General features: G+C 42.2%; 1 protein-coding gene across 19 annotated transcripts in view; it reads left to right on the top strand.

Moving 5' to 3' along the window:
- The window catches only part of TTLL5 (tubulin tyrosine ligase like 5), a 140,018-nt gene that overhangs the window by 110,722 nt on the left and 6,000 nt on the right, over positions 1–23,296 (top strand). For 14 of the 19 annotated variants that reach the window (XM_068946606.1, XM_068946612.1, XM_068946608.1 and 11 more), the window contains 3 exons: positions 952–1,129; positions 10,371–10,591; positions 17,808–17,893. In XM_068946606.1, the coding sequence (XP_068802707.1) occupies positions 952–1,129; positions 10,371–10,591; positions 17,808–17,893 (485 nt within the window). Of the gene's footprint in view, positions 1–951; positions 1,130–10,370; positions 10,592–17,807; positions 17,894–18,710; positions 18,841–23,296 lie in introns of those variants that run through there. The other 5 variants (XM_068946613.1, XM_068946620.1, XM_068946621.1 and 2 more) reach the window with 3 other exon arrangements.

Here is a 23,296-nt window from a genome sequence, read left to right on the forward strand (position 1 = left end):
TTTTATTAGCCAGAGTGTCAGTATTCAGTGGGCCATATGGCATCCTGTCTTGTGAGCACAGAGCGTGTGGGTTGCTGGGCCACTGTAGCCTCTTCAGGACACCTCGTGGCCCTGTCAGTCTGCCACCTGCTCTCTGCAAAGCCCCTAGGCCCTGTGTAAAAGTGTGCTGTAGCTGCCTTCTGGCCCAGGCTTACAAACTTCAAAGCAAGCCAATGAGCTCCTGTTGGCACTTATCATGTTACAGGGCACAGCTGAACTACCACCATATAAGCTTGGGTTGTAAGAACTCCTTCCTCTTTGCAGGAGGCTTTTGCTAGTCTGGGAAAGGCTTACTTTACTCAGATGATGAAAGAAATGAACCCACGTTCAGTCCCCTCAGGTCTTTTGAACTGTAACTCTATGGAGCCAATATTGGCCCTAATTGCAACCTGACTGTACCAGTCCTTTGTCCCCTCTGTGGGTATTACACTGTATGTCTGTCTTTTATTCCACCCTCACTGCAGCATGCGTATGCTTGGTATAAACCTTATGTTAGTGTATTAACAAAATTTCTATGAATCTAAACAAATATCTATCTCCCTAGTGATGGGAATCTTTAGCTCCTCTTTTGTTGCAACTCTGCCTCTCTTCAGAGTTAATCAGCCATGGACATGCTCCAGTCTTGAGTTTTCCTTCTCTTTTCTCTTCCTTTATTTGCCCTCAAGTATGAATGCTAAAGCTGGTAGTACAGTCCCAGCCTGGAATTCAAGAAACTCTTTAGCAAAGCCACAGGTGGTGCACCTGGTGCACAGGTGGTGCCATGCACCTGTGGCAGATACTGTATTTGCCAGAGGCCACTTAATACAAATTCCTACCTGGCTAGGTACTAGGGGATCTTTGGGAAGCAGCAGTGTCCTGTAAGCAAGAGTCCTTATATGCAGAATGATGATGTGATGGCTCTTCTTTTCTCAGGGCTCCGGAGAGTGATCATTTTGCCTGGGAAGAGGAGTTAGAGAACAGCGTCTACAGCAAGGTGACAGGGAGTCAGCTGGCACATCCCAACAATCAGTTCCATTTTGCTGTGCAGCAACTTCAGCAGCAGAAAATTCAGTCTCGACAGCTGTTGGAGCAAAGCCAAGTTCGGCACCAGGTAACTAAGAAAAATCCTGTCCGGGAGGTGACAGTCCTGAGTCCTAGAAGTACAGGACCAACTCAGAGCCAGCATAAGTGGCACAGCTTCTGTGGAGGAAGTAGCTCTTCCAGCGTGTTATGACAACAGACCTAGTATTACATGAAGTGATTTTGATAATGTTTTGATGCTGTGGTTCCTATTGGCCTTTTTTACTGCATCAGCATCCTCCTCTGTTTGCCTATTGGCATGCTGCTGCTTGCTTTACTGCACCAATTTGGGGCTGATATTGGTGCATCTTTTTATAGTGCCTCAGACATCCTTATAACTGTCTGTAGTCTTCCCAGTTCTGTGTTAGTTAATCCTATCACTGGATGACATCCTCCTGCTTTTACTTGAGTTTGTCTCAGGTAATGCCTCAAGTTGGGTCATCATTGCATTTCAGTATTTCCAAACATGGGGTCTTGAAATTGTGTTGGCAGCTGTAGGTGTCTTCTGTGGCAACTGGACGCCATCAGGGCTTCATCTGAACCAAACTGGCCTCCTAAACGTCTTCAAAGGCAGTCATCAAAACAGCAGTACTTGATTTAGGAGAATCTTAATCTTTCTTTTGAAGGAATACGTTAACTTCTTTTAAGAGCCTTAAGTGTGCAGAAGACATGGTCACTGACCCTGATCCCAGGTGCAAGCTTTCCTCGCAACCTTAAAAATCTTCTCTAGGCCTCCTACACATTTTTCCATTGTTATATTTAAGATCTTTCGCTGCCTTGCACTGAGCAAACTGACACATGTATGACCCCTTGTTACAATTGCAAGGAGAAAAGGTGGTCTCAATGTCCAAGAGCTAGAGGAAATATGAAAATGAGTTTGTATTCTTGATGTGTTGGATGATTCCTAGATGCCAAGGGTGAACCACTGTGTATGGAACAGCATTTCCACTCTACCTGGGGAATCTTCCAAGGTCAGAACGAGCTCATTGATGCACTCATTACCCTCCTTTCTTATTATGGAGAAGGAGGTGTGTTCTTTCTTCTGAATGATGGCCAAAAGGCTTCCCTGCTAAGGGAAGTCTTCAGGTGAATAAATCTCCACTCAGAAGAGACTGATCTGCATTAGGAGGGATGTATTAGCTGGGCAGTCTGGCAGGGCTGGACTCCAACAAAATTTGGAGCTCTGCTCCAAAGAGCAGAGCTGACATGTAGAGGTCTGATCACCCACTCTCCCTCCTGTGAAGCAGATGAGTCATTAGTCAGGGTCCATGAGAATACTTATAGTCAGATTGCCCCCATCGTTTTCTAAAAGAGTCTTGAGGGAGAGGCACTTCCACCTTTGCTCCTCACACTCCTCTCAAAACCCTCACTCAGCCATGTGGTTTCCTTCCCCAAATTCCCCCACCTCCAGTCTGTTTGCTGCCGCTCTGAGCATGAGTTCTTCCTTTCATCTTCATCCTAGGGGCTCTGGGTGGGCAGTAGAGGCTGCTTATGAGCTCAGGGGAGGGCTGTGAGCTGGACTGTGCCTATGAGGAGGCCGTAGCTGGCCATGGAGCCTGGCTGAGCCCTCTTCTAATTGCTGACATTGAGCTGATGTTATTCTTGGCCTGGGGCAGAGCCATTACTCAGGAGTTTCTGTTAAAGTGATTCTTTGTTAAAACTCCACTCACCCCCACAAAATCCCCCTTCCCTCTCTCCCTCCCCTTCTCCCTCTGAGCCAAGCAGTTCAGAGTTACAGCATTGAGGCCATTGCCATGCTGCAGGGCTCAGGCTGCTCTAAAGTTGCCATTAATGAAGAAAGGGATTTGCTGAACATGGATGCTCTCAGACTTTCTCTAGTGAAAACCGCTTCTTAATAAAATGATTCTCTTGGGCACTTCCTTTCCCACTAGACTTTAGAACCAGGCAGACCTCCTCTTCCAGTTACAATTGTAGTCATCTTCTGTTGCCCCTCCCTGTCATTGCATTATGCTCATCTTCACCCATCTATCCCCTCTTCCCTCTCTAGTTTGTTGTCACTGACCTCTGTCTTCTGCTAGTGAGCCTTTCAGACTTCAGCCCCTTGGCTTGCCTTCACAAGAACTGCCTTCCCCTTGCTGCTGCTTGCATGCTGTCTGTCCGATATCTCCTTCCGACTGTTTTTGCTTCCGTTCCACCTTTTCGTGCTCCCGTCATCTGTCCTCTTCCCCCCTACCCTCGCCACCCCCATCAATTTAGCTTCTCCCAGCCTGCAGGGCATTACCACATTTCCTGGGCAGTGTTACCTGAGCCACCTGTCTCCCATTGTCCAGCCTCTCCCTTCTGTTCTTTCCCATGTATTGAGATATGCTTCCTCCATTGTTGTCTTATCCGATACATTGAAGTCCTTCATTCCCATCCTACCTTCTGTTTTCCTAGCTCATCTCCATTTCTGTTATAGAGCATCCTTGTGCCAGTGACACTGACCACTAATTTTGCAAAATCTTGTCAGGAAAGTATTGAAAATGTTTCTAGTGTCCTTCATCAGATTAGCAGCTGGAGATACAGGAGGAGCTAGGAGAAGGTGAGTCTCTCATTCTGTGCTCTGCAGAGCTTGAGAGCCTCAAATTCAATGCTTCTTTGTGCATCTCCTTTGTCATTTTCCTTTTTTCATACCTTCTTTTCCCTTTGTGAAGATCTTTTCTGATACAGATCATGTTTTTCCCTGTTCTTTTTTCACCAGCAGCTTGGCATGGATGCTGGAAATAGAGAAAGCATACTAGTATTCTGGAAGTAAGATACATGGAACTGGGAGCATTCAGAGTATCGCATCAATTAGGTCTTTTATAGGAAGCCCTCATCATGGTGAGAAGGATTACATTTTGCACAATCATCGCACTAGCAGACTGGTCAGGACACAGTCAACAATTGTTACTCTGATCTAAGAAAGTGTGTTGCACAAGGCCAAAAAAATTTCTGCATCTATCTGGAAATTGCCTCTGCTTCTCCTAATACTTAAAGCTCTGCAAAGGGAAGGAGGTCTAGCAGGACAGTTTGGACATTCTATACCACCATCAGAGCCTGGCTATGAGGGGAAGGAATGTTAAGCAAAAAACAAGGGCTTGACCTCAGTGTGGGCTCCATGGGTTTGGATTCACCTTTTTTAGCTGATCCTGGATTTTTCCCAGATGATCTTAACCAGAACTAAAGGGCTACTTGGCCAGAGCACTGCTCTGGAGCTTGGGAGGCCTCAGTTTTGGTCTTGGCTGTTGTCAGACAGTTATCAGATGATTGTCAGAAAATGACCTCCCCCCTGTGTCGTCAGTTTATCTGATTAACACTGACCCACTATATAAAATGCTTCGTAACTGTGAAAGCTTACTTCCGTCAACCAAAGAAATATATCCCAAAAAGGGAAATGCCTGTCACTTGAAAGAGTGTCATGATCTCTCTGCTTTGGGGAATTCATGCAGCATATCTCTAAGCCATGCATTTCTTATGATTGTTCAAGTTCTCGTCATGGCTTGGAAGGCAGACTAGTCAGTTGTTAGTAGCTGAGATGCATTTTTCAAGATATCTGAAGGCACGCCCTGGACTTGGCATGACCATACAATGTGATTAGATGCCTGTCTTTCCTTCTCTTTGTGACAGCTGGACTGGTTGTATATGGATAGCATGTGAACAAGTAACAGAAGTACCATTATTAATAGCACAGATAAATGCTTCTGCCCGTACGTTAGCCAGTTCAGTATGCTGGAGTTGAGCTGAATGTGTTGGAAAATACAGGTAGAAGTTCCTAGCCAAATATTTGTGTAATAGGAATATTCCCCCCACCATGTAGGGGAGAGTATCTGATCATGAGAGCTTATTGTGTATTCATTTGTGGTAGTACCCACTCTTGGTTAAGCACTTTCCAGATACTTAAGAATGATTATTCCTCCTCCAAGCATTTCACAATTTACAGAGTAAAAAATATTATGCAGGTGGAGGAAGGAGAATAATAACCAACACTTTCCATTTACTTTATGTGGAAGTTGGTTTGCCCAGTGTAGGCTGGTAGAAATAGACCTTCATTACCAGACCAGGTATTTCATTCCCTGGGTCTGCGCAAAAGAAAAGTACCAAATGGACTGGATGAAGATTTAACAAACAAATGGATAAAGCTTTGTGCAGTGATAGGGCCGAGGAACAAATGTAATGCAAGGCTTGAGAAAAGAGATAAAATGGATAGGGGCAGAGTTTGAAAGTGGAGACAAGAGGCCTAAATCTGATATCAACAGAATCAAGGAACAAGGATTACAAAATTAAACCAAAAGGCATAAAAAAACTGGTTTATAGCAGTATTTTTAGTGTTTAAAGGAGACTTCATGTGACATGGTATGACTTAGATGTTAGTATCACTGCTGCAGTTGGCAAGGCAGTTAATATACCATCATTGTTTATTCTCTAATTGTTTCCTGTACTGGAAAGATGCCATTAGCTGTTAGGGAGGTTCCTCCTCCTCTGTGTGGCTATGCTCTGTCTGCTTAGCCCAGCATCTACTGGGTTTAGAGTTTTATGCCAAACATTTCACATGGGAAATAAGCTAAATTAAAGCAAGAAAAGTTCAATCATATAGTGGAATGATCCCTATCACTCCTACTTATATCAAAAAAGTCATGTTAAGCATGACATAAATCTTGTTAGTGAGTTGTGTGATCACTTGTGATCACATTTTCAGTCAGAAGTTTAAATAGATTTTATGCTATAAAACACTGGGCTAAATTCATCCTAAATAATTCTCCTCTCTTAATCATTTAGAAATATTATGTTCTCTGAAATATTCCTCATTTTGTGAAAGTTTAGCAAACGGTTTTTCCTTTTGACTTTGTCTTTCCTGAATTCCCTACAGCTTATTCCTATCTGACTAGGAACATTGAATGTTCAAAATAATATTCCTAACGTTCCTTGAACTATATTATTCCTACCTGGCAACACAGAGCTTCTTTGAATGCAGCCTTAAACATCATTAACTGTTTTCTGAACTGTTGTATATTGGACTGCTGTCGGATTTGCAGCCTCTCTTACCCTTCAGTCTCTTGTTCATTCTTGTTTTGCAGCTTTCTCCCTCAGATTGTTTTCCCTCTAGATGTGCTAACTGCCATTTTTCCTATTTGAATCTTGTGATACTGATGAGTCAAAGTCTCAGTCTAAGTAAAGTAGAACAACTGTTCCGAAAGCAGTAGTCTGTGCTGATTTATACCAGCTGAAGCTTTGTCCCCATGTTTCTGATTCCGTCACTATTATTAGAATTATGGTAACACCCAGATGTATTAAGTATCCTTCCAATAAAATGATATGACCCAATCCTTGCCTCTGAGAGCTCCCAGTTAAAAAGATAAACCACAAGCCAAGAGAGAGACAAGGGAAAAAGCACCGAGTCAATTTAATTTAGTATATTTTAGTCCCTGTTCTGAAGAATTTACCAGAGACGACCTGCTTCAGGACAGTCTGTGAATACTATGAATTTGCTCTCCCTTTTTTAATTTGTTAATCACCTCAAGATGTTCCTCTTCCTACAATTTAGCACTGTGGCAGTTAATAGTATATTTTGACCCTGTTGCTTATCGCAATTTTGTCAAATTTCAATTCAAATGATTGTTACATCCACATTGATTTAACTGAACTTATAAACGAATATTTGAAGGAATCTGCACCAAACAATTGATACAAATCCAAAAGTTTTCCAGCCTTTTGATTGTCTGAATTTTTGTAATGTCATTGAAAATGCTGTTGTTTTACTAACAGTTTGTTTTTTTTTTAATCAAATCCTCATCATTATTTATTGCTTTTGAACAACATCTCAGTTTCCTGTGTTACTGCTTTGGAACAGGCTCCCTAGCTGCACAGATCTTTGTGCAGTCAGGTTACGTGTGTGTGTATTGTGTCTGTCTATCTGTTATTTCCCATACACTGCTGTGTCTCTCATCATCTTCAAACTTGTTGATCCACTTTAGACTGAATGACTATGGGATAGAAATCTCAAAGCTATGTTTTTGTTTTTTGATTTTTTTTTAATTTCATGAAAATAAAGAGCTATGGATATGGGAAGGAGACTCAGCCACTGTTCCCACTAAGGCAAAGGCTGCAGTATGAGGCCGCTCCTAGTTAGACAGCAGAAAATCCACACAAGAATGCCCCAAACCCATAAAGGAAGCATAATTTGGGGCATGCTTTATATTAGATACTGTAAGATTCAGCCCCAAGACAGATTCACAGGAAATGAGCTTCATTAGCTCCTCTGGTCACAGAGTGAGCATGTTTTTGCTTGCAACATTTGTTCCGTTACTGTGCTAGGGATGGGTGTTAGATACAGGGATGGTAAGTGCCAGGAACATTCTTTCCGGTTTTGAGGATCACTAATATATCTGCTTTTCTTCAAACTTGTATTACCTCCCTGCTTTTAATCACGAGCAGTCCAAGATTGGTTGCTACTAGCTAATACTTTTAGATACGCATTGTCTTTAATGATAAGCTGTATGTGTTGATATTTTCTAATTGAAAATTACTATTTTTGTTCAGCTAATGCTTTGTCTGTGGTGTTCATGTGTAGATGTGGATGCAAGAGAGGTGTGATCTAATGGGCGAATAGGGGGAGTCAAGATCTCCTCTGAATTCTTAACCTACCTTTTTATATTGCCTCAGTCTGGCTAGGGGAAGATCACTTTCTCTGTCAGTGCCTAAGATTCTCCACCTGCCAAACAGGGTTAATTTTGTCCTTCTCTGAATGTTGCTACTTCTGAGGAAAACTGTGCAAGAGAATTAACTCTCTAATGTTTTACATTATTTTCAGTTAAAAAAAATCCTATAGTGTTCTTGGTTAGATAGCAAGAACCAGGCAAAGGGGAAAAAAATGTAAATAGAGAAGGAAAAGAGGAAAAAAACCCAGTAAAGTTCCTTTTCTTCTTCTCTTTCTTTAAACACCAAAGTGCCACTGAGCCCAGAGTTGAGATCTTTCATAAACTGCCACAAAAATAGTCATGTTAAAGAAGAAAACAATTTATTAAAGCGCTGGGGTCATTTTCTCTGCTGTCTTTTGATGTCTTTCTCTACAAAGGAACAAAGAAAACTAGAAAATAAACTAAATGTTCATGCAACCTCAATGGAAGCAGAAAATGCTTGTGCTATGTGGCTATACATAACTAGGTGCTAAAGTATTTTTCAGATTTATACCTCTAAGAACTTATCAGGGAAGCACATCTCCTCAGCCTTGAGTCCAATCTGCTAGCCAGGCAACATGATTTCCAAGTTATTTCCTTGCAGTACTAATAGTTGTAGGGCACTGTCTGCTCCAGAACTGCCTCTGTCAGGGTTTCTCTAGGCTTATGCTGAACCTTCAGGATCCTGGGTGTTGAGGGCTTTTTTGGGTGTGCTGAAATCCCTTCCCAACCCTTCCTTTGTGTGGTCAGGCTCTGTTCTCCTCAGCTGCCCTTTTTATTTGTACAGTAGCTTCTCCTGGTTTCCTGTTCTGTCCCTGTGGAGTTCACAGTAGGGCAGTATGCTTTGTAGCTGAATCCAGAAGCCATGGTCCGTGTCAGCTTCCAGTCTCCCCATCCTTGCCTGGAAGGCAGCCAGGATCTCAGCACAGCATGGAGACAAAGGCCTTTTTGGACGTCCATTATCCCCAAGAAAAACATCTATGACCTTTCTTTAGGAAGGTCTCAGCCCAGCTTTTGCTGATCAGACTTTGTTACAGGCATCCATGTTTGCCGTTTCTTGGGGGTGATAGACCTCTTGCCCACGCATGTTGAGGGCAGAGATTAAGACTGTATGTTCTGCAGACTCCAGGATCATAGTGATTTTATTAAGAAGAAAAAGAATTTAAAAGAAATAGTATGCATAGTATCAAACAAGGCACAGTGAAGTGTGACCTCTGAATAAGAAGGGGAGCAACAGACTAGACCAAGTTTTGTTTTAGTTTGATTTGTTTTTTTTTTCTCTGCTTTGTTCCAGACTTTGGCATTTATACCAGCTAGTTATTCAAAATCTGAAAGCTGGGATCAAGATAGAGCTTCAGGGGAGGGAGAGGTTAACAAGGATTGGAGAGCTCAAAGGGATCTTGTCAGTGAGCTCTGGTTAGGAAACAGGCCTGTTTTGGCTCCTGCACTTCCTTTTCTCTCTAGAGCTCTGCCTGTCAGAAACGTCTTCCCACACACAAGTGCCCTGCCATTTGCCAGAGAATTGCGGGGGAGAGGGGCTTTTCCTGTCTTTATGCTGAGACTCAGCCAGCCCTCAGACTGTGGTTTTCTGTGGAGCCTGGAGCCCACTCTCTGTGGCTTTGTGTATTTTTCACCAGAGAAGAAACTGAGGACAAACGCAGTGAAGTGCACTGCTACCAAGGTCATTCTGAGGTGACTGGTGGGTGCTCAGCTATTCCCCTGTCTTCTGTCATTGCTCTGTAGCCACTAAACTGCATGGTTATGGCATTGCCTCTTTGCCCTGGGAATCTGACTAACGTTGAGAAAAGACAAGGCAGAACTCCCAGCAGGTTGCTCCTTTCTAAAAAAGAGTTGAGTGTTTTGCAGAGCTCACACAGGGAACAATTCCTCGCTCCTCCCTTCGCCAGCTCCATTGCTGAGTTCTCCAGTGTCTCATAACATGCAGATTGTTTTATTCCATTTATCAAATCTGCAGCATGCTTAACTCCCCACCTGCTTTAGGCATAGAAACATTTTTTGTTCTGTGATATTACTGTGATTTCCTTTCTGTCAGTTGACAGCCTAAAATCCCTTATTCAAGGAGGTACCTTAGAGCCTCCTGTTACTCTGAGCACCTAGATGGCTGGACTGAAGAAGTGGCATTGTAACATATTCCCTATAACCTTTTTCTTTCCTATGACTGTCTCAATTCCAGCTCCCACACAAAGAATACCTTGGCAAAGTAGATGCATAAAATGGGTAAAAGCTATAAAAGCTATGTTTCTCTGAGGATGGGACCCACTGCATGATCTGGTTGGGGATGGTGACCTCTTCTTTTTTTCTCCCTCTGGAACAGTATCATTCTGTGGCAGCAATGAGCTTGTTTGCCTTCCTAGAAGCTAAGCCCAGTGTGCAAGGGTTCAGAAGCTAGTCCCATTGTGCAAATTTAGCTTTAAAACTACTTCACTGATTTGATCACTAAACTCTTTTTGTTTTTGCTTGGGAAGGTCCCTGGAACCCTGGAGGTTTCCTTCACCGGGCAGATATTCTCCCTTACAAAAATGTCACCCACTCCGCCAGCTCTCTCAGTGATATTCAGAGGCACACTATGGTATTCTTGTTTTCTTTTTTTGCCAGGCTCTGTTTGTCAACCACCCGCAATCCAGCACCAGCCATATATCTATGTCGGCTGCTTCTGCTGCCCGCAAGACATCAAGTACCACTTCCAGTATCCAGAAGGCAGCCAGTGTGCACAAAGTGATGCCATCCCAGAGTATGCCTTCTCAGCTGGTTCCAAAGCCTCCAGCAAACCACAGGCAGGCAGTGGTCAGAAAGGCTGCAACGCAGAGGATTTCCATGTAAGTTTTATCTCTCCCATCAAAACCAGGGAGTTGACACTCATCCCCCACAAAAGGAATCTGGGAGAAGAACCTGTCTACAAGTGACTCAGGCACAGATCTTTCTGGCTATGCTATCCAAGATCAAATCTCAGAACACCTTGACTAATGTAAACTGCAGTAGGTGCTCACTTTTCCAAAGTTTCATGTTTTGCAACAGTAAGGTTGGTAAGTAAGGTAAGCAGGACTGTAACATCATACACACAGGAACTGCCAAACTGAATCAGAGGAGTGTCTGATCCAGGGTGAGATTCAGTTACCTAAATGCAAGTTGTTAGTGCCATTTTAGATGCCCAGGGCTGTGCCATCTGGCCTCCAGCTGCTGCTCCAGATGAGCACAAGTCTCCTGTAGGTCTTGTGTTTTTTTGTCTGCCAGTCCCATTCAGATGTCTCAGATAACTGACAGCATACAGTATGGTGCTTGACACCTTTGTTTAGGCACTTGAATCACCGCCACATGTTTAATCCCTGATGGGGGCTAGAATCTGCTGGGTCAGAAGAAGCTGCCAAAAAAAATTAGCCTTAACAAGCTAATCTACCCCTAAGCCAAGTTTCCCCATAAACCCAACACATAATGATCGACTTATGCCTTCAAGCACAAGTGTTTATTTCATTTAAAGTGTTTGTATTCTGCCTAACTTATCAATAGCTTTCCTCATTATCTGTAGACATACCCATCCTTATCTTAACTTTTACTAAGCTTTTGGTTATGGTTCTTGCCGTTCTAAGGTAGAGGGCTTTGATGTATGTTTATTTTTAAAAACAAAATAAAGCACTCAAGTGTGCTTCATGAAGTGTTGCTTACTTTAAGTTTGCTTCCTTTCTGCTTCTTGGAGTGTCTTCTCTTTTGTGCATTATAAGAGAATGTGAACAAGAATTCAATTTTTTTTTTCTTATCTTTACCTTTCATTAGTAGCTCCCTCTCATGTCTCTGTTTATCTCCTCTTGGTCTAAAGCAATTCTGTCATTTAAATCCTTCATCAGGTTTTTCCTTGTATATCCTCAGCCTTGTTTCATCCCTGAATACTGAAGGAGAAAAATTGCATTCATAACTTCCTCCCTTATACTCCATGACCAGAAGAGCTGTCAACCTTTCTGAACAGGTTTCTGTGAGGTTCCCTGATTCTGCCTTCCCTCCCTTGGTTAAAAGGGAGGAGGCTTAATAAAAAATTAGTGAGGAAAGGCCTTGTGAAGATGGGCACAGTCAGTGTGTGGGGGTCGAATCTGGAACTGCAAGGCATATTTAAGGAGCTTGGGCAGAACCGTATTGGAGAAGCTCATATACTTCCTGCCTGTACTCTTACTGTCTTAATAAACAGCACACTAAATTCATTCCCCCAAACTATTTAAAAAGAAAACAAGATGTTAGTAGACTTTGTCAACTCAGCAAGTGCAGATTTGAACATCAGATCTGGCAGGTATACGCTGGTGGATTTGCTATCTGATTTCTTTTATGCTGGGTGGCTCATGTTAGTACAGGTGACAAGCTGTGTCAGTGGGTTTCTCTGCTGGGCAGTAGGGATGTGTATTTGAAGATGCCGGTGTGTTGTGCTCACTTCTTGGCAGAGGAAATGTTTATCCTTGCGAGATGGAATTGCAGCTCCTTGGACAGACTTTACTTTGCTGCATTTTTGTGGTTTCTGCTCTGTGACAGGCAGGAGTGTGGGAAAACCGGAAAAAGTTCAGCACCAAAAATGCACAGAAGGGGGAAAAAAAGCAAAAGATTCCTTCAGAATTTCAGAAACCTAATCCAAGTATTGAAGGCTGCAAGGAGCCACTCCGGAAATACTTTCCAAGTTGCCTTTCAGACTCCAGCACAGGGCTCCGAACCCTTTTTTGCCATTCATGGGATCTTGCAGTAACATTTTTTCACTTACATGGAAAAAAGCAGTGCCCAGCTATTCTTCCAGCATACTGAGAACTGATCCTTTGAAAACTACTGTGTCTCAGTCTAATGTAATCCATCCATTGTTGTCAGGAAAAAAACAGAGATGCATCAACAGAGGAGAGTGAATGGAGAGAACCCTCTGCCTCAAAGGAATAAAGAGATGAAAAAGCTGCCTTACATGCTCCAGCTTGTTCTTTATCATCCCTGGTTATTCTGTACAGGGTATGCTCTGACTCTGTGTGTAGTCGACTTTTAAAAAACTTGAGTGGCAGAAATCCCACCATTTGCTATAGAAGACTATTTGAAAGTCTAAACAACATTATTATTGGAAAGTTTCTCCTGATATGCAATCTGAATTTATCCTTTGTTTCATACTGCTGTACCTTGTTCCTCCTTCCTGAACCACCCTAAACACTTTCCCTTGCAAATACTTTCCATCTCTTGAATATTCTTCTACTTCTTGGAGATTCCTAGTGTTGCTTAGACTTGTTGAGGTTTTGTTAACCTCAGATAGTAGTTCCACCTGCCAAGTCCTTAATTGTCTCTTGAATTTACTGTATTTTCTTCAGTTTGTCAGAGTGCTTGCATTGTGGCACCCAGAACTGTAATTTTCCAGCATGGGACTACTGTATCCTTAGGTTATGACATGGCAACTATCCCTCTCCGTAAAATCTAAGGTAGTTTTGGCTTTTTGGCTGCTTCATTTCTCTGTCAGGTCATCTTTGATTTGCTACCTGCACTCACCCCTAATTCTTTCTGGCTGTTTTCCTGACCTCTTTCCTCAAAGAAACTCTCAGTGCTATATATTATTGCCACAAGACTTATGCTCGCTGAAACTAATCCCATTTAGTTCATTCTGATGTTAAAGCTCTTGTGCCTCATTTTTTTTCTTAAATTCCTGTAAGCCAGAACTTATTTCTCTATCTGCTCTTTGCACCTCCTGGCTGTTGTTGAACATCTTAATAAAAATCTTCTTTTCAAAGTTGTTTGTAGAATTCCTCTAGAGACTGGACTGTGAAGACAAACTAGAGTCAACTTTGTCTTTTTGACCTATCTCTTTCTTGCATGCATTATCATTTCTCTCCTAGCCAGCACACATGGCCTCCAGAAGAAGAGGGAAAGAATAAGAGAAAAATCAACTACAAACAGGATGAGATGCTAAAGATGAACATTACTTACTAATTCAAAAACTGTCTTGTAACTTGGACACTTCACTGGGTTAGAACATAAAGGAAAAAAGTAATGGAACAGCCAGACAATTCAGTCTTTTCTTTTCTATTCCTGTTCTCTCTTGTTTTCTCACCCTCTCAACTTGTAAAAGGTGGTAGGTTGACTTTATAATGGATTGTGTCCAAAGCAGACTCCTTGCTTAAGCTAACAGCGTGGAAAACTGGGGCCCACGTTAAGGTGTGGAAAAAGACTACGGCAACTGGGAGAAATTGTTTAATATGTAGCTCTATTCAGAAATGTAGCCCCATAAAATGGTCTCACCGGGCTCCATATTTTTGATTAAATGTGCTCAGATTACAAGTAGAAAGATAGTTTTTGAACAGCTACCACCACAAACTCTTCTTTCTTTCCAAGAGTCAGGTCGGGTCCTTTCCACTGTGCATGTTGCCACTAGTATTGGCAGGACTCTGAACCAAGTCATTCTATTCCTGATGAGACCTGTTGATAACTGAAAGCAGAATTTTGAGACAGAGGTCACAGAAATAGCATTTTTAAGACATGAGATGAAGCAGATGTCCCCAGAAACAGCATTTAGTGTACAGGACCTTCATATTACAAATGACAACATACAAAGCAGAAAAATATATTAGCTCTGCTGTCAGAACCCAGAGTGCATTTATGCAGCTGGTAGATAGAAAATCTTTCTGCTTTTAGGAATGACTAAGTCACAGTAAGTAAAAATTTCTGCACTGTCATTCCCATGATAATTTTTCAGAGAACTGTTCTCTGTAAGTCAAGAACTATGACAGCATCAAGCAGAGAAAGGCCTTAGACAGGTTGTGAACATAACTGTCAGTCAAAGAAAAGATTGTAGAAAAATTCAGCTGTTAATGCTAGGCCACTATATACAAAGAGAGGAAATACCCAGTAGCAAAAACAAGCGCTCAGGTCAAGATGTTATAAGGGACAGAGCCCTGGAAGAACACTGAGTTTTCCAACAACAGGCTGGAACATCAGAAACTATCATGAGTGTTGTTCAACGTGGCATAATTTCATGTACTGAACTTCTGTGTACGTGTCATTCCCAACATCTCCATTCAGGAAGCCTTTCAGAACAAGTACTCCCTTTAAGTCACAACACCACGACACAAATTCTTTCCACCTTGTTCTTCTTTTGTATATTTGCTTTGCATGGCGCCAGCAGTAGAAGATCCAAAGTTCTGCTCTATTGTAACCAGTACAGAAATAGGGTAGAGGTGACGCATTTCTCCAGGGTTCAGAAAGTCCATCCCACAGTTGGGTGGCATCCTGCAATCAGATATGGAAGTAGCCAGCTGGTTTAGGACAGGCTAGCCAAGCCTGGCAAATGTGCCAAAAGTAGAGGAATGACCACAGAGAGGGTTCTGTAAAACACTGTGGTTCTGATTTGTACACTGTCTTCCCCATATGTGGTTATTCACTGACACGTGTGAAGTGTCTCAAGTGAGCTGGGCATATCACACATACAAGCTAAGGGCTCACTGCGAGGAGGACAGATAGCAGGAGAGAAAGCATGTACCTGTTAGTGGGACCCCTTTCACTCTCTGCTACCACTGCACTGAGGCACACTTGTTTGTTAGCTCCTGAGCATTTGGGTTAATCATGCTGCCTGACCCTGGGATGTTTTTGGCAGCAATAGCAGTGCATCGGAGAGAGGTGGCTTGATGTAACACCCTGACACAGCTGGGCTTATGAGACCTGCAGCTCTTAGCCCCTGGCTAGCCTCAGATCATACACACAGATACACATGCAGAGATACCCTCTCCAAGAGCAACAAAGAGGAGCAAGCCTCCCTGGCTCTGTTCTTCACATCTGTTGCTGTCCTCTTGTCAAACCTAGGCTTTGGGTGATATAAACTTGTTAGCGTCAGTGCTGTTCCTCCTGGCCCGCTAGATTCATTCACAGCATCCTAAACAACTAGGTTGTTACAATAAAGGTATTCAAAATTTAGTCAGGCAAATATGATTTCTCTGTCATCTGTGAAAAAGAGCATCCTCCAAATTTGCAGTCTGAAGTTGGGCAGTTTAGCGGTGGCTTAGTGCCTAAATGAAAAAAGTCAGTGACAATTTCAAGGAGAGGTTAGATGTATAAGAGATAAAAAAGGCCAATGAGAGATATTTAAGTGGAGTGGACAGTGGGGAAAGGCTGCTTTTGTGAGTATTAAAGAGGAAGAAATGGAGAGCATGGCAATGGTTTGCACTGGAGAAATGAAAGGAAAAATGACACATTAAAACCAGAAAGTGAGAAAGGCAGTGGGATTTTAGCCAACCCAAGAAGGAAGAAAGCAGAAAGGGATTAATTCATTTTAAGCAGTGAATATGTTCTGGTACTGGAACTTCCATCAGAATAGCAGAGGGAACTTGAGGGGTGAGCTAAGATGGAGTGATGAGAGATCTAGGACACAGAGGTAGACGTGAGAATAAGCTGTGTGGAGGTACTAGTTGAAACCGCAAGAGTTGAGATAAAGTGTGGGTAGACAAAAAAGAAGGGGACAAGTCTACAGAGGGAAAGGGATTCTCTAAAGGTAAAGCACACTTAAAGGTCAAAGCGTAAATGTTCCCTGTTGATTTTTTGTTGTATGTGGTGATATTCTTGATGACATTTTCAACTATTAGTCTTTCATTTTACCTACAGAAGGGTGAGCTGGATTTCACCCAAAGTCATGCAGCATTAACAGCATAGGCAAGCTAATTATGAGCATGTAATGTTTATGCAAGAGGCATAAAGAGTCCATCTGGATTCTCAGCTCCCAGAGGGACCATGCAGTATCAGCAGCAAAAGAAAGCATAAGTACAAATCCGAAAGTCTCTCTAAGAGGCAATAAAAATAGAAACAAGCACAGCATTTGACAATAGCATTTCAAATTATGGCTGCGTTGAAGTAAGGGGCTATGCTTTGCAAATATCGTATCAGAACCCTTCTCCTTTCCCATCTGGACTCCAATTTATTTCACTCACATCCAACTGTGAGAAAATACAAGAGTCCCTCACTGGCATTTCAGCTGCCAGGAGCACCTGGCTTACTGGCAACTTGCTGACTTTGAAATTTGAAGGCCAAAGGTTTCAGACAGCATTATAGAAACTGCACGCGTGTGCCTGGGTCTGTTAGTCATCAGGGTCTCACGTGGGGATTGAAGATTACAGTGCAGGGAAGAGTGGGGAGTAACTCTGTATAACACAGCGGAGTTGAATGAGTGGAGGAATAAGGATTGTGGCAGAGAGAGAGACAGGAGTGCTAAGCGCAGAAGTCTGGATTGATCAGAACAGTGCCAGGCAGGAAGGAAGAGTGGCAAGAGGGATAAGGGAGGAGAGGACAAATCAGGAATAAATGGATAGATTCTATATATTTTAAGGACAGACTAGATCCTGTTGTGACTCCTCCTGTGAGTAAACCCATTTTAATGTAGGAAGAGATGGTCTCATTTTAGTGATAAATCTCTGTAACACAGGAAGTGCAGTTTTACTCCACAGAGTACAGTTTTACTGTATCTCAAATGTTGAGCTAAATGCAGGAGAATTTGCATGAAGTATCTTCTTGAAGACTGGCACTGGGTTATTGAAGACTAAATGCTTCCTGGGGGTTGCAGCGGCCAAGACAAGTAAGAAATCCTGCCTCAATGAGTTGTGTCTGTTGAGACAAGATGCAGGTACAAAGTGTACATTTGAACGTAGCATGTTTTGCCAGCCCCCTTGTGTGCAATTCTGTTCTGTAGGTTGCTTAATCGTTTTGCTTCAAACCACTGGAGTAAGGTGATAACAGCATTACTAGTTGTGTTGTGCTTTGGCAGTCCAATGTAATTTCCCATCTCCTTTATCCTCCAAAATCAGCTTCCAAGGTATGTGGAACAACTAAGTGCTTTAGGCACACTGAAGTCGTGCTGGTGGCTGTGTGCTTATATGTCTCCCTCAGCCTTCTTGGGGCTGTCACTGCCCGTTTCATGCCGTGTTCACACACAGCTTCATAGCTACAGTCCTAGTGAGATTATGTAAATTAGAACCCTCAATTTTTTGTTCAAGACCTTTATTCTTCCTTGGTATTTCCCTTCTCATCTCGGTCTAATCTGACACTTTTGCCTGTCAGGGTGACCTCCACTGAAAGGCAGCTAAATGGATTCCAGAACAGCCTTAACAGTGCTGCCTCCTGTGAGCCAGGGACAAATTCCACAGGTGAGTGCCAGTCCTGAAGCACGGGAAGAGGGGGATGCTGGGATGCTTTCATCTTTCTTAAGAACTGGCAGGGAAAAAACTAACTTCTCAGCAAGAAGGAGAAACACAGCTGCCTGCCTTGCATGTAGTGCTTTCTAGGTAACAGCCTGGGATCAGCTGTGTAGGGAATTTATTCCTCCTGAGAGTAAAAAGACTAAAATCAAAGGAGAAAAGTCTGAGCTTTATAGAGCTGGAAGAGGAAGATCCCTAAAAACGTGGCTGGGAAAAAATTTGGCTAAAATGGCCCCACTTTGCTTTAGGCTTTGGCTCAAAGAAGCTCTGTTGTTTTGAGTTTGGCCTTTAATAAAGGGCCAGGACATTCTTTACATTTTTCTTTGGTCTTGCAGAAAACCCCCTTAGTTCAGAAAGACTTAATTGAGACTTGTGAATCAGCTACATAGTGGAGTCAATCAGTAGAGGTAAAAGCTCTCAAAGGAAAATCAATGAGACCTATAGAATCAAGTCTTTGTCCTTCCCTACTGATTACTTCATCCAGAGAGGGTTCTCTGCTGACATGGTCTCAGGAAATGAGGACCTAGTCCATTTTTCATGGATGCAGAACTATTTCTGCAGTAGATTCTTGTCTTGATGAACCCAAATCATGTGCGGTGTACTGCCCAGGGTAACTTGTGGTGATCCTGTAATGGAATATATAGCCAAATTACGCTGTAGAATGCTTTGAAAAAATTATGTTTCTGACCTCTAGTTTTGCTGTGAAAACCCTGAAAACATGACTTGAGTATCACTAATACAGTGATTTCTATTTGTGGTTTCACAGGCTGAAACAAAAGTTTGCGCAGGAGTGAACTACCCCATTCATCTCTTGGATATTTAGCTCTGAAACTTAAAGATGACATTTCCAGTATTAACGTCAGTGATTTTATTGCTGATTCTCTAGCACAAACATTCAGCTAATGCACATATTATACAATTCCAAACTGCCTCCCACACCTTACCACCTGCCAAAAACTCCAGCTATCCTACCAGAAATTTTATAGGGTGAATAGCCGTGTAGTCAATAAAAAAGACCCTACAGCACATTGGAACATGACTCTGTAAGAATGGAGTATAATGGGATTATCAAAATAAATAAAATAAGGTCAACATTGTAGTGTATGTACAGTTGAGGCAAATGTTCTGGTCTGCTATATAGTTCAATCAAGTTTTTAGTGCAGTATGTAAAGCCAGGTTACACATAGGTTTATCAGTAAATGTAAAAATGTAGTTTTCAATATATGATCAACCTGATTTGCTGAGTGGACTTACATGAAGATGTTTGTGTGCCTTCTTCCTCGCAATTTTCTGAGCTCTCTCATAGTTGCCACCCTTTAATTTCTAACCTTTGCAGGAGATTCACTGCCTCTGCTCTGGGTACTGTTGCTCATACATGTGTATGCAATAACTGTAGGCAGTAGCACTTTTCTATCCTTCCCTGTTTCTGTGCATGTGTGAGGACTGTTGACAATACTGATGATAGAGAGCAACAGCCAGAGAAAAATACAAGGCTAGGTAACAACTACAAAGGTAAGGGTAATCACCCTATCCAGGGATACTTAGCATCCTGTGAGGACTGAGAACTTTGCCTCACGTTTTTTTTTTCTGTAGGATTGTGCTAGCTGCACTGGGCTAAACTTATCCTCTCTGAATCTGAAAAAAAGCATCGAACCTGCCATTTAACTGAGAGTGATAGGGCTTAAATAGAGCCCTACTTTGAGTAGGGGTAGCCTAACAAAAGCAGGATCTAGTGAGTAGGTCACTCAAAGCTTCCTTATCCTTAGGAGACAAATATAGCTCCAGGTATAGTGCTAAATATTGCAGTGATTGGACTAAGTAGAGCAAAATAATGTTTATTCTTGGAAAATGGGGGGAATGATATTTTCTTCAGCTTTGCACCAAGCCACTGGTATGCGTCAGAGGCTGCTGTGCCCAGTCTGTGTGTCTCAGAGACTACTCTGGTGCTTCCTGCAGGAACAGCTGTTTTTCTTCTTCACTCTCTCTATTGATTGCTTACAATAGGACCTTGATTTCCCTCATCAGCAGCTTATTTGGGGTTACTGTGTCACATGTACTAGTATCCTAGATACCAACTAGAGAGACTCATAAAGCAGATTACAGAATAAATTGCAAGAATTTAAAGACAGACCATGAAAAGTTGTGGAGCTAAAAGAGGAACCAGGCAGAAGCTCTGCATAAAAACACACATAAATATTCAAAAATGTCTGCAAAGCTTGAATAGACCTTCATTTAATAGAAGCCTGTGAGACAATTAATTTGAGAGTAGACACAACCATTTCATACCACTGTATCAGGCAGGTTTTGTGAAGAAAACATCCTGGGAGAATGAGGAAGCCATTTGACCACCATAGGCCTACCCTTGCTCCCTGTTAGACTGGGCCCTCGTGTGACTTTGGAGAGGTGGGAGAGGCTAGTAAAGTAACCACTGGGCAGTTCTGCTTGTATATCTGCCAGCGTGGAGCTATATCGACACAGATTTTGGAGCTGAACCTCATCTCTCACCATTTTGTGCTCTAGAACCTGCTTTTTGATGAATGTTGGCCCTTTTAGTCCTTCAACTGGGTGAAAAAGTGATACCTGTAAAACAAGACCACGGTCTGTTCAAGTTAATGGCAAAGAATCTGATGTTGCACCAAGATTTCACGGAGTGGTTCGCAATGTCTTGCTAATATATCTGCTTCCAGCATTTATCTGTGGGATGGTGTAGTGCACAGGATTTGGCCTGGGCAGGTGGGCATAACGCCATAAAAAACACCCATATTTTTCATTTTCCAAGTCTTTGGAAGTTGACTGTCAAATCGTATTTGCCAGATCCAAAGCTTTATCCAGCCATTTCAGATCCACTGGCACAGTCATAGGGTAGAGAAAGAGAAAGACTAGTATGGACTGAGCCAGCTTAAGGTAATAGTAACCTCTCATGCTATTAGCCCATTCTTCTTCTCATCTCCTCTAACAGCCTCTCCGAGGAATAGTAGATAGTGGGGCTTTGCAGACAATAAGCGTGAAGGTGTCACAAACGATGTAAACAAAAGTGAGGATAATACTCAAAGGAAGAGAGAGTCGGGCAGTATGGAAACTTTTAACTAGATTGTTCAGAGGGCAGTTCACAGAATCATTTAGGTTGGATGGGACCTCTGGAGATCATCTAGTCCAACCTCCCTGCTCAAACAGGGTCCTCTAGAGCATATTGCCCAGGATCACATCCAGACGGGTTTTGAATATCTCCAGCGAAGGAGACTCCACTACCTCTCTGGGCAACCTGTTCCAATGCTCTGTCACCCTCACAGTGAAGAAGTTTTTTCTCAGGTTTAGGTGGAACTTCCTGTGGTTCAGTTTGTGCCCATTGCCTCTTGTCCTGTTGCTGGGCACCACGGAGAAGAGGTTCACCACAGAGAAGAATACAGTTGTAGATACTGTTGAGCAGTGGGCTTAAGCTCTTGAGGACAGATCTTTTGAGATGAAATAAGAGATAGAATAAAAGTCAGCATTTCTGCAAAGCAGCCTAGGATATAGGTGCAAGTGGGAAGGCAGAGATTCTCAGGAGTACCTACAGACAGGAAGGTGTAAAGAGCTAAACTTGTAAGCTCACTTGGGGTTTATGTGTAGGGTTTGAACAGACAGCTTCCTCTGTCTGTCTGAAGTTTGATATTAACAGGATTTATTCTATTAAAGAAATACTAAGAATTACTACCTGCAGGAAGCATTCAAAAGACTTCTGATCTGATTTTTCACTGATGTGGAACACCCACAGTCGTTAGTGTACTCGGGTGTCTGCCATTCTGAAAGATAAGCTATGGGACAGCCATTAACACATTGCTTTTTTATCCTAAGCTACTTTGAGGGTCCCTTAGCATTACTCTGATTGTTTCCTGCTTCATGGAATTTAACAATTCAATCAGTATTAGTGAATGAGGGCGATGAAAAATTGAAAAATCCTCTCTGTTTTTCAAGTTTCCTTCACTAATAGCTTCCTGAGTAACAGCTAAGTATTATGGTGGGTTGTTCAGTTCCAGGATGGCTTTATGAGGATCTGTGTTTGATATGGCTAGTTCAGATGATTCAGTAAGGAACCTAAGGGCTGGTCAGTTTTTTTACTCTCTATGTTAATTAACAATGTTAGGCATATGGAAACACTTTGCCACATCTTGCTATTTTATTTTTTGTTCCTTTGTAGTGGCATTAGGTGAATAATGCATGAATTTTTTTTCTCAAGAAAGACAAGTTCTAGGTTTAAAAGGTGTCTCTCTTCCACCAGAATTTAGCTGTTGAACAACTGGCAAGAAACATGGAGAAAATTCTGTAGCTAGTTGGAAGACCACTTACTTAGATATTTATTATATTTATTATTCATCCTTTTTTGAAAATGCCAACAAAAAGCAGGTTTTAGGGAGAAGAGGGAACAAAGGGCACTTCTGTGAAAACACAGCAGTGTAGTCCCAGGCAGCTTTTCTGTTCCTGAGCTGGACTCTTGTCTGCAGCAAGAGCCTGGACACAGGAACAATCTGAAAGTGTAGTTAATGCCTCAGTGCAGTTATGGGGTGGATGCACAAGGTAATGACCTTGGCTGATTTGATTTGTAAGGGTAACAGCAACTATGAATGAAATCTATCTTCTTTGTGTTTCTCTCTTTCCTCTGCTGCCAACTTCTTGAGTGTTTGAGAGATTTTTATGTTAAAGCCTTCAGAACAAAGACTGCCTCCAGGGTTCTGTTTTCACATGGCAAAAATATAAATAATGTGCTAATAACCTATATAATTGCTGACAACTATGAATCATGATTAAAACTGTGCAAGGCTGATGCCTGGCTCCAGACTCTAAAGGATTTTTACCTTTCCATCCTCAGTGATGCAGTTGTGTTGTGCTAATGTTTATATTGCTAATGTCCACATGGCTTTTCCACTAAGTGTGGTGGGAGAAAAGAACATTAGAGTTATTGATTTGGGAAGGTAAAAGTTAGCAGCGTCTGAGAGCAGTGAAGGCTCCTAATTCATGTAAATTCTTAGTTCTCTAGCTGGTCTGGCTTAAAGCATGAACCCAAAACTAATTTCTTTGTATTCCTGTTCTTTTGGCAGAACATTTTACAGAAGGTGAGGGTCAAAACTTAATCTAAAGCTAGTGAGGAAACTTCTTGAGCTAAGTATGGAGTTGATTTTATTCCCTATGATTCGCAGATCCTTATCTGAGCTTAGGTACAGGATGATGCACAGTTGTCTATTTACTTTAGACATTCACCTGGCCCCCATATCTGCCTGAATGCCAACTCCTGAAGGTACATGTCTCTGAAATGGAAGTGCATCATCGTCTTAGAATTGGATCCTAAACTGCCAGGAAACTAGGTGAAGAAAATGG

Source organism: Struthio camelus, chromosome 5, assembly GCF_040807025.1.
Source record: "Struthio camelus isolate bStrCam1 chromosome 5, bStrCam1.hap1, whole genome shotgun sequence".
Classification (NCBI taxonomy): domain Eukaryota; kingdom Metazoa; phylum Chordata; class Aves; order Struthioniformes; family Struthionidae; genus Struthio; species Struthio camelus.